General features: G+C 41.5%; 1 protein-coding gene across 1 annotated transcript in view; it reads left to right on the top strand.

Annotated features, from left to right (window-relative positions):
- CAPN8 (calpain 8) overlaps positions 1-12,367 on the top strand; it is a 61,078-nt gene that overhangs the window by 25,575 nt on the left and 23,136 nt on the right. The window contains exons 8-11 of the mRNA XM_070949327.1: positions 2,609-2,683; positions 4,931-5,091; positions 8,353-8,528; positions 9,007-9,018. Coding sequence (XP_070805428.1) covers positions 2,609-2,683; positions 4,931-5,091; positions 8,353-8,528; positions 9,007-9,018 — 424 coding nt within the window. The remainder of the gene's footprint in view (positions 1-2,608; positions 2,684-4,930; positions 5,092-8,352; positions 8,529-9,006; positions 9,019-12,367) is intronic.

Here is a 12,367-nt window from a genome sequence, read left to right as displayed (position 1 = left end):
TGCCTCCAGAAGTTGTGGGTGGTCCAACGCTGGGAGTTTTTAAGAAGAGATTGGGCAGCCATTGGTCTGAAATTGTACATGGTTTCCTGCTTCAGCAAGGAGTTGGACTAGAAGACCTCCAAGGTCCCTTCCAAATCTGTTATTCTGTTATTGTATTATAAATGAACAGTGAGGGTTAGAAAATGACCAGTGGCCAAACCTTATTATTTAGACTTGAATAGCCTTTTGTATAGGGGACGCGGTGGCTCAATGGCTAAGACGCTGAGCTTGTCGATCAGAAGGTTGGCAGTTCAGCGGTTTGATTCCCTAGCGCCACGTAACGGCGTGAGCTCCCATTACTTGTCCCAGCTTCTGTCAACCTAGCAGTTCGAAAGCACATAAAAAATGCAAGTAGAAAGTAGAGCCAGAAATGACTAGTATGCATGTGCGGGGGAACCTTTACCTTTTAGCCTTTTGTATACAGTACTATTGGAATTTTGTGGTATATGATAGGTATACAATTTTTCTTCCACAAAATGCTTGTCCCTTTAAACCCGACCAAATTACAAAACATTTATTTACCCAAAGATGAACTAGCATCCTGCATTCCACCCAGATCTCTTTAGCACAGTACTGTACCCAAAGCAAACTTGTCAATAGATATGATGCCAGTGACCAGTGCTTTGTTTTGCAATAGATCCCTATTTACTGTTTCTTAAAGAAAATTAGTTTATAAATTTCAGATGGGGTACCCACCAAGTTTTTAGAAATACATTGGTACCCATGGACACCACATTGCTTACTCTTGAAATAAGAGGAAAGAAGGACTAGTTCACTGCCAATGAAGAAACAGTATCCACAGAAATAAAAGAAAATCTCTGTGTACTGGAGACCTGCAATGTACATAGAATTGTTCTATTTGTTTTCCTGCCTAAAGATAAGCCTGTGTTTCCAGGAAGTGCAAACTGACAAGGTTGCTAAGAGAAAAATTAAACACCTAGAAAGTTGGATAGCTACATGAATCAAAAAAGATGAAGAATTTCTGGTCAACTGTCAGAGGAAAAAGATTTAGAAGGCATTCTGTAACACTGAAAGTAAAAACTGCTTTTAGGCTCTGGTGAAATAAGATTTTGACCCTCTTGGCAAAGTCTATAGTAGATCTTGTTGGGCAGAAGATCCAGAAGTCAAAGTCTTGAAGAAATGAGAGAAAATGTAGTGTGACTGATATTTCTGTCCCATAGGGAAGAGAAATGGATATATGTCAAGCAGATTTTATGAAATACATTTTTTAGAGAAGGGATTGGGAAATGTAATCCTAAATGTTTCCATCATTGTGACAGCTGTTCATTCACATGGTGACAAGCAAGGCTATGTAGCTCTAGAAGGAAATTCTAGGAAGTAAACTTTAATAACTTAAAACTAAGATGGAGATCCCTTATCATTGGAAGAGGATTGACAAGGAATCAAAACATTCTTACAGTAAGTGAATAGAGGAGGGATGCAATAATTATGCTTGTAAAAGGAATTTCATTTTTACAACTACTGGTGATATGTTTTGGATGAGAAGTGCTATATGGAGGTGGGCTATGCTTCAGAAAGACTGGAAGAATAAATTCTCCATTGAAGCTGGAAGTGGGAAAAATAGTCAGGGGGATTGCATAAACCATTTGGAAGGGTGCTTTACAAAATTAATGGAAGGATCTCCCTGACTCTCTGTTTGAAGCATAAGATTAGTCTTAGCAATGATACATCTGAAAAAGTTGTAGTGAGATCACAATTGTGTGTATGCTGAATATGAATCAGTAATATGAAGCTGCCAAAAGGACAAAAGTAATTTAAAGTGGCATTAACTGAAGAACAGTTTTTAAATCATGAGAATTAAAACTTCTACTCTACTCTTCAGATTAATCCCACTTCAATAAATGTAAAAAATACCATATTTTTTAAAAAAGGATTCAGATAAAATATGAATTCACAAAAAGGCAACAAAAAATAATAAAGGCATGCTTTAGGCTTTAGGCATCGCACAGATTTCACTTGATATCCTAAATGGCTGCTTCCAATCATGGATTCTTGGTCACCTTTCAAAACATTTGAAAAAAAGAAGACTGCACATTTCCTGAAAAGAAAAATCTGAGATCTAAATATGTTCACATTTTTAACCTGATATACAAGCCTAGGAACAACAAAATAGTGATTAATTATTTTAGGTGTCCACAGTAACCAAATCATCAAATGTGGTTTGTTGATTCTCATATCAGCCAGCAACATCAGACATGCAAAATTAAAAGGAAAGGCCCTTCTGCAATATACCAGTTGTGTGATTGATCTCTGATTCATGAGGATATCACACAGAATTAAGTAGCATCATTCACCTGTGCTTTTAATGAAATATCTCTGTTCTGATCAAATATGCATCCCTCATGAGCATTTCTGGGCCACTTGAACATATCTGGGAAAACACAACACTCTAAATATCTTATTTGTATATCCCATGTTGCTCAGTTGATTTTCTGCCTGTCAGAACTAATCTCTGTTAAGAAAGTACTGCTTTTGGGGATGTGCTTTAAAATACTAATACACATCCCCAATTCATATCTTACTATGTGCTCTCCTTGTTTCATTACAGTGCCCCGGAATGGAAGTATATTAATCCTAAACAAAGGAATACTCTGCATAGGCAAGCAATTGATGGAGAATTTTGGTGAGAAATATGTTTTTAGCAGTCGATAGATGAACATGCTTTAAAATATATGTAGTGATAAGAAGAAATGGAACTAAAATAGCATTAAATATACCATCTACGGTTGCATCTTCCATTTTAAAATTGCTATTACAGTAATAAACATGGGGAGGCCTGATAGTTATCAAGCCTACATTGAAAGGAAGATACCATTCTTTTCTGCCACGCTACATTGCTGATTAAAGTCATACGCCATGTAATGGTTTTTATTAGCTTAGGAGAAAATGCACAATGACACCAAGAGAAAGTTAATAATATCTGTCCTAGTAGTGGAGTGTAGAAAAAAAATTAACAGACTCCCTCATGTATCACTATCCAAACAAAAATGAGTGCTCTCCCCTCATGCTTGGTAGTGAACAACTTTAAAATGAAACATCCAATAATGAGTTGTACCTTTAGGAACACATTAAATTATTGGTGTTTCCATGTTTTGAGGCAGCAGAGCAATGAGAGTTTCTGTGCCAGTTGCTTTTCATAGCTGGCAGGCTGCTTTCACCAGAGCAGGCCACAAATTCTACAGGCCTGCCAGCCGGTGTAATATCCACTGGGGTCCTTCTTGTTCACCATTTCAGCTCCATTCAATTATGCTTCTTTATTACTGCTTCCCTGTGGTGAATAGTTAGTCCATGTGCTCTTTAGCAATACTACGAAGAGAAAGGTGGATTTGAACAATTCATGCTCAGAGATGCCCAACAATTTGGATTCTGAAAAATCACATGGGAAGCAGATTCCAGTTGTGGGGAATGGGAAGAGGATGATATTGGTGCTTAGGACAGCCAGATGACCAGATTTATGAAGAGGGATGATTGGGAATCCATGTGGTGAGCCTACAAGTTTCAGAGCTTTATTTCTCTGCTATCTGCTGTTTATGTATAGTCATAAGAATAGTCAGAGTAGCAATATTCTAGATCAGCAATTCTTAACTTTCATATCTTAAATCCTATCAATCACTGCATGACGGAGAGGGCTCGCAACTTAGGCGTCCTCCTGGATTCACGGCTGTCTTTAGAAGAGCATTTGACAGCCGTGACTGGGAGGATTTTTCACCAGGTTCGCCTGATTCGCCAGTTGCGTCCCTTTCTGGATCAGGACTCCTTACACATGGTCACTCATGCCCTTGTCACTTCCAGCCTGGACTACTGCAACGCTCTCTACATGGGGCTCCCCTTGAGGAGCACCCGGAGGCTCCAATTGGCGCAGAGTGTGGCCATGCGGGTGGTTATGGGAGTGACATGGCATTCCCATGTAACACTTCTCCTGCACAAGCTGCACTGGCTCCCGGTGGTCTTCCATGTGCGCTTCAAGGTCTTGGTTACCACCTTTAGAGCGCTCCATGGCTTAGGACCTGATTATCTACAGGACCGCCTGCTGCCACCAGTAGCCTCCCACCAGCCGGTACGCTCTCATAGAGAGGGGCTCCTCCGGGTGCCGTTGGCCAAACAATGTCAACTGGCAGCCCCCAGGGGGAGAGCCTTCTCTGTGGGGGCACCTATTATCTGGAATGAGCTCCCCCCCGGAGATACGGAGGATCCCGGATCTACACACCTTCCGCCGCGCTCTCAAGACCTTTTTATTCCATCAGGCTGGCCTGGCCTAATTTTTCCCTTTCCCCTTTTTAAAACGCAAATTTTAATTCGTTCTTAATTTATTGGGGTGTTTTAAATCTGTCTTCAGCCAAATTGTTTAATTCGGTTTTATTCTGTTTTTAAATTTTGTATTTATGTGTTTTTATCTTGTGGCTGTTCACCGCACTGAGTCCTTCGGGAGTAGGGCGGTATATAAATCAAATAAACTAAACTAAACTAAACTAAACTGTATCAAATAACATGAGACTCACTACAACAGAAAGGAAAGCCCATTTGTCCTGGGAAAAATGCATATGTTATTATATTTATTATGTAGAGGAAGTTTTATTAAAACTTAAAATTTCAGTGACTTTCCTGTGTTATCTAGACCAGGGGTCCTCAACTGCCAGGCCATGACCTGGCAGCTGAGTTGGAACCAGGCTGCAGCTGAGTTGGAACTGGGCTGCGCAAGTGGTGCTTGCACCCGCTACTTGCACAGAACCATTCCCTCTCAGCCACCTTCACTGCCAATGGGGACCGCTGATCTAGACTACTTCTAAATCCCAATTTGGTATACAAATGACCAGCTGAGGACCACAGTTTTAAAGTCACAGTGCATTCTTCTATCCTTTTCCGGTGGCAGGATGTCCTTCTCAGATTTTAAGAAGCAATTTACAAATCTTGAGATCTGCAACTTGTCTCCAGATCCTCTGGCCTGCAATCAAACTCGTAACTGGAACATGAAACTATTCCATGGAACCTGGCAAAGTGGTTCTACAGCTGGTGGCTCCCCAAATTATCCAGGTATACAATAACCAATTTTGTACTGCAGAAATCAATGCAGATTGTATTGTGATCTCCCTAGGGAAGTCACCGTGGTAATTTAAATCAATGAATGAGGTTTTGCTTTAATGGTTTTACCATAGTACAAGAGATAAGAACATTGGTTTCAAGGAAACCTAATTCTCTGCTTTTGCCTTGGAAAATCCCCATCCATAAATAGCTGTTCCAGAGTTACTGCTTTCCTGAAATAAATGCAAGTTGTTTTTATTACAGGGGGAATTCGTTGTTTTTTTTGGTCCAGCTTTTTAACTTTGGCCAAGTTGTAATTCTTTGTGGTCCAGTTAAGAGCAGATAGTTTGACATTCAAAGGGGAAGAGGCAGACAATATGGTTGCTGAAGTTGGCAAGAAATATGGTTACAAATAGACTGATGACCCTGTTTTTTTTGTTGTTGTTGTTTTTTTGAGTCCAGCAAGCAAGGGGAGAGTGTGACATGTTGCTAAGCAAATAAGAGTCTCCAACATCTCTGAAATTTATTGAATTTGGCTGAGTTGATGAGCTGGCCAATGGCCTCTACTCATTATGAGAATAAAAGAGGAGCATGCAAAGATTAAGCCAGTAATTCCTTAAACTTGGAAGCACATCTGGTGACACAGAGAATCTGTGTGCTGCTGAATCCTGCTGCCTGAATGTTTAGAAGGAATTCCCCGGTGCTTTATATATCTTTCTCTTTTGGCTTGAAGAAACCAGCCTGCAGTCATGGTTCATGAAGCCTTTGTATCATTGATAGGAAAACTCTTTGGGGAGGTATGGCAATGCACAATGATAGCAATAGCAATAGCAATAGCACTTAGACTTATATACCGCTTTATAGTGGTTTACAGCCCTCTCTACAGAGCCTCTTTACAGAGTCAGTATATTACTCCCAACAATTTGGGTCCTCATTTTACCCACCTCGGAAGGATGGAAGGCTGAGTCAACCTTGAGCCTGGTGGGATTTGAACTGCCAAATTGCATGCAGCCAGCAGTACTGCACTCTAACCACTGTGCCACCGAGGCTCATGATGTACAATAACTATTGAGAGCTCAAATTGCAACCTAAATTTTGGCAGTGTTTAGGTAATATAAAAGATTCACAATATAAATGTATCCTGACTCACTCCTGATTGCTCAGCGATTTTATACATTCTGGCTTTTAGGAACCTTCATACTGTTCATGTGTGCTATTTTTATTGCTTTCCATATTTGTTCTCATCTAGCAAAGTGTTTAAGTTTTATTTCTATGCCCCGTTCAGTTTGATATAATTATAATTGCAGACAAAAATTACCAATCCATAACATGTAACTTCATAGCTACATATTTCAACCATCTAGCAAAACAGTTTCATTTTTATTTATCTAATGCTAAATTATCTCTAAATCATTTGCTATTTGGGACTCTAGCTCAAATATATAATTAAAACGAACACAACATGGTGTGTTAATTAAACATTTTAAATGATTTCAAAATGGATTATAAAAATATGATGTCAGTTGTAAAGAGCCAATCCTTGGTTAAGTCTGCTACTATAAATAAATAGTTTTAGAAAGCTTTATGGCTTTCATCATGGTATAATGATCAAATCTTTCAACCTTGGATATTTGAATATTTGCTAAAGTTTGTAAACTATTAAATCTATGAAAATGATATTATGGCACTTGGAAAAGAGAAGTCAATGGTAGAAAAAATGTCTATAATTTTAATAATGACGTTTCCATCTAAAGATAATAAAGGTTTTGGATACATTGGCTGTGTTTGCATAATATATTGGGCTAACATGGAGTTATCTAATTTATGGTTTGTTATGTGAACCAGCTGGTATGATTATGATCCATTGTGTTGTGCAAACCCAGATAACTGGATTAATTTATTAAGCCATGGTTGTATATAGTCACTTAGATACAACAGCAAGGCAGAGGGTTTGCTAAAACCCAAAGTAACTTTCTCACTGCATTATTGACCAAATACTGCCATTGAGCCAGCACTGGACCTAGGGGATCAGATGTTTTGCCTTACGTAACTTCAACCTTCTACCATCCAGCCAAATCCTAGATTATTTCTTTTTTGATTGAATGCAGCAAAGAAGGCATCAGTGGCCATGGGTGACCAGGCATTTCATTTTCACTGGGATGTGGCTGTGGGTACCTGAGGAAAGGCCACATGCAGAGAAGCCTCTCTAACTCTTTTCTAAAGTTTCATCAATACTGCCAACTTTTTGCCTTGGTGAAATGGGTGGCATAGAAATTTAATAAATAAAATAAAAGCTCTTTTGATGCTTTACAAATGAATTTCATAAAGACCCTAATAGAATCATGTGAGATTTCAGGCATGACTTGGGGCAGACAGATATCTAAGCGGAATTTTTATTTGCAAATCTAGTTCTCTATATTTCATCCACCTCTGTCAAGTTCTTCATACTCTTGGACAGAAGTGGGCAAACACAGACAAGGTAATTTGTTCAAAATCACGCTGATAGGACAAATGCACCCATTTTTCTTAAAACCACTCTCATTACCTCTTTCAAAGGGGAAAAAGGTGCAAAAATGGCAGCATTGTTCCTTGACACATTGATGCAAAGGTGCTTTCAGACTTTAGACTCTAGGTAGGCTAATGCTCAATCTGATCTCATGAAATAAACGAATGTGTAATGCACACAGTGACCACTGGAGTCCTATCACCATAGAGAAGCCCTCTCTGCATATACAGTACATGTCATCTCTTACAGTATTGGGCACTTTGCTAATATCTTGGTATCAAATGATAACGATATTCCTTTCCAGATCCCTGATAAATCATGTTGTACTTTTGTACGTAATGTGGAGCCACAATAACATATGGGCCTGGGCTTAACTGCCATTTCAACTCTCTCTATATATATTCTATATATATTCCAGCCACATCTGAGCATTAGGTCCTACAGAGTATGCCAATAATAGTCTTTTGTGGATAAATAACTGGCTGAGGTTAATAACCATAGCTGTTCTCAGTTGCTTATTGCTCCCTTAGGAAATATCTCTCAGTAGTTCAATTGGGTTTTGCTTATTGCAATAAATATATAGCACAGGACGTGGCAGAGGTGGGAGAAAGAAACATTAACTGTATAAATATAATGGTAAAGCCAAGCTGGAAATCACAATTAAGTTCACATCTAAAAGCTATTCCTGCAATTCTCGGTACAAGAGAAATTCTTTTGTTTTCCCAAATCTGACAATTTTATCTGTATTTATATTTTGGTCTCTGTAGAAACATATTGGACCAACCCACAGTTTAAAATGAAATTGGAAGAGCCAGATGATGATCAGGAACCAAGTGCATCTGAGCCTTGTTGCACGATGATAGTAGGTTTGATGCAGAAAAATCGCAGACGACAGAAGATGAAGGGGGAAGATTGGCTCAACATTAGCTACTCCATTTATCAGGTTCTTGTTATTTTACTTCCTAGGATATGGGTACTTTTGCCCACAGAGCAATATTGTACAGGATTCTGGCCAACATGCCGATTAGGGTGGCTTGGGATGTGTATACCAGGACATTCTTGCTCATTTTCACAAAGGAAGGTACACACACATCTTTTTTCCACCAAACACACTTTTTACTTGGTGTGTCTCACTCCTGTCATTCAAGATAGAATAAAAAAAAAAAGATTTGGGGGAAAAGGAGGTACAATATTCAGCTTCTCAAATACTCCAAATTGTCCCCCAGATGTATTGATTTTTAGTTCTGATAGTCCATGGTTATACTTTGGGAGATGATAGAAATTGAAATCCAACACATCTGGAGAACAGCAGATTAGAAAATGCTGTAGTATATAGGGTGACTTGTTGTATTTTATTGTCTGGCTATTTGTGATAGGGCCAACACTGCTATCTTTCAGCTGATTACTTTTATGTCTTATAGATGCCCAAAGAGGTAATACCACTTTTGGAAATCTGAATCATGAAAAATGGCTACTCCTTGCCAGAACTGAATATTTTAATCATCTTCTTAAATGTTGATGCTTCTAGACTGACAATTGACTGAGTAATATATGAGGACAATTCATATTTCTTGGGAAAATATGAAATATGGTTTGTAAGCCTGTTCAGATGCGTATCCAACAGTGCAGGAAGTACAATATATAGTTAGGCAGGCAACTATTTTCCTAACCTTTCTCTCTTAAGCATATTTATTTAAGCGGAGGAAATGGGAAAAAGAAATTGATATGCTCTAGAAGTAAAAGTCAAAACTTTGCTTTATACCAATTATGCACTAACTCTGTATACTGAAACATGCCACAAAATCATGGTAGCCATATTTTGTATTATGATTATGGCAAAAAAGTATAATGCATAAACTAGCATTGAATGTTATCTGTAATTTAAATGCCTAATGCAGTACTATCTGCAGGAATGGGAGAAGGGGCACCAAAATGACAAAAAGTATCTTACTCTCATGTAATTGACCCAACTGATCTAATTTATCAAATGAGGTAAGTTATGAGGCCCTGGTAATTAATGAATATCATGGTCGATGGTATCAAAAGCCGCTGAGAGATCTTACAGGACTAGGATAGAGGAACAACCCCTATCCCGAGCCCTCCAGAGATCATCCACCAATGCGACCAGTTCCCTTTCCATGCTGTGCCCAGGCCTGAAGACGGACTGGAGTGGATCTAGATAGACAGCTTCATCCAGGTACTGTGGAAGCTGCTGCGCCACCACACTCTCAACAACCTTCGCAATAAAACGAAGGTTGGAGACTGGACGATAGTTAGCCAAAACAGCCGGATCCAGAGAGGGCTTCTTGAGGAGGGGCCTCACCACCGCTTCTTTCAAAGTAGCTGGTAGGACACCCTTGCTCAAAGAAGCGTTAATAATCCTCTGGAGCCAGCCTCGTGTAACCTCCCGGGAAGCCAGCACCAACCAGGAGTGACACGGGTCCAATAAACATGTGGTCACATTCAGCCGTCCCAGAATCCTGTCCACGTCCTCGGGAGCCACAGGATCAAACTCCTCCCAGATAACACTCTCAAGACCTGCCTCAATCATCCTGTCCGGACTTACCCAGTCAGAGGCCAGGCCTGAGCAATCTGAGCAATCTTGTCATACAGATACTGTACAAAATCCTCAGCTCGACCCTGCAAGGGATCATCCTGCGCTCCCAGATGGAGGAGGGAGCGGGTCACCCTAAACAGGGTGGCTGGGCGATTATCTGATGACGCAATAAGGGCGGCAAAATAGCTAGATTTTGCCGCTTTTATCACCACTAGGTAGGTCTTAATATGAGACCTCACCAGTGTTTGGTCGGATTTGGAACGGCTGGTCCTCCAACCGCTCTCCAGGCATCTTTTCCGGCGCTTCATCTCCCTCAGCTCCTCGGAGAACCAAGGAGCTAGGTGAGTTCGGTGCCAGGTCAGAGGCCGCAAAGGCATGACGCGGTCCAAAGCCCCGGCGGCCGCACTGTCCCAGCTGAGTCATGAGCCAGAGTCTCAGGAAATGGCCCAAGCTCCATCTGGAACCTATCAGGATCCATCAGGCCCCTGGGGTGGAACCACCTAGTCGGTCCCGCCTCCCTGCGGTGGGGTGTAGCGGTTAGAAAGTCAAGTCGAAGGAGCGAGTGGTCAGACCATGACAAGGGTTTGATGACTATATCCCCTGTATCAAGGCCACTCGACCACTGACCAGAGATAAAAACTAAGTCCAGAGTGTGCCCGCCCGTGTGAGTAGGGCCATGAATTAACTGAGTCAGGTCCATGGCCATCATGGAAGCCATGAACTCCCGAGCCACCTCAGACGTTTCACCGATGGATGGCAGGTTGAAATCCCCCATGATAAAAAGTATGGGGGTATCAACCGCCACCTCGGCTATGACATTGAGCAGCTCAGGCAGGGCCGTTGCCACGTGGCAGGGAGCCAGGTATGTGATCAACAAGCCCATCTGCACTCCACGCCCCACTTCACAAGAAGGGACTCGTATCCGGCTATCTGTGGAACAGTGGTCTCCCTCGGATCAAGACTTTCCTTTATAATAACCACCACCACCCCACCCCTGCCCTGAGCTCTCGGCTGGTGGAATGCACAGAAGCCTGGTGGGCACATATCTACAAGGGGAACTCCCCCCTCTGGCCCAACCAGGTCTCCATAATACCTGCCAGGTCCGCTCCCCCCTCCTGAATAAGATTTAAGGTGTTGGACCAGGGAAGAAGTTGGTTCCTCTTTTCTGACTGAGTTCTTGTGTTCTTCAATGCGTGCACTTATTCTTCTGTTGGTTTGTCCGATGTATGTGGTGCATGGGATTTCATATACTCCTTGATTTTCTAACTCAATTTTGTCTTTGGGGCTTGTTAGGATGGTGGATATTTTTCGGTTTGTGCAGAATGCTGTCTTGATATTGTGTTTGTGGAGGATCTTGCTGATTCTGTCTGTGGTGCCTTTTATGTATGGGAGGAGGGCAGGGGTGAAATCTAATTTTTTTTGCCACCGGTTCTGTGGGCGTGGCTTTTGGAGGGCATGGCCCGGTGGTGGTCATGTGACTGGATGGGCATGGCCAATTTTTAAAAAAAAATTTAAAGCATTTTTAACTAGTAAAAAATGCTTTAAAAAGTTAAAAAAAAAGTTTACGATGATCAGCACCTGACCAGCCTGACCCCCCTCGCCAAGCCAGATCCAACGCCTCCTAGCCCCAAAGATTGCAAGCCTTGCTACCTTGGCCACCCAGTCTGGGAGATGACGGGATGGGGTGTGAGAGAGAGAAACAAATTGCTCTGCTGCTCCCCCTTTTCACTCAGCCCGAGCTTCCTGTTGCGGATTTTCATGCCTTTCTTCACATGCCTGGGATTGTCATCCTCATCTTCTTCTTCCTCCTCCTCTCCAAGTGGAAAAATGCCAGGAGCACAAAAAGAAGCACTTGCTTGCTCCTGACGTTTTTCCGTTTCTAACGAAGCTTTCGTACCTTGTGAAGGCAAGTCTGGCTTCCTGCGCTAAAAATCTCACCAGTCCAGCTTGTGTGTGTGTGTGTGGATGTCGGGCATGGGCTGCTGCAAAGACCAGGAGCAAACACACACACACACACACACACACACACACACACACACACACACACACACACAGGCTTTAAAAGACCTTTGAATGAAAGCAGGAGTGGATTGGAGGGGTCATTTCCCTCCCCCTCCCTGCCTCCACACCGACATTCAGTGCAGCACACACACACACACACACACACACACACACACACAGAGGCTTTAAAAGACCTTTTGAATGACTTGAGCTCCATCAGGTTG

The sequence above is a fragment of the Pituophis catenifer genome, unplaced genomic scaffold (genome assembly GCF_029215685.1).
Source record: "Pituophis catenifer annectens isolate HBS135680 unplaced genomic scaffold, rPitCat1.0.hap2 SCAF_1, whole genome shotgun sequence".
Taxonomy (NCBI): domain Eukaryota; kingdom Metazoa; phylum Chordata; class Lepidosauria; order Squamata; family Colubridae; genus Pituophis; species Pituophis catenifer.
The sequence above is the reverse complement of the archived record's forward strand: the minus strand, read 5'-3'. Positions and strand labels throughout refer to the sequence as shown.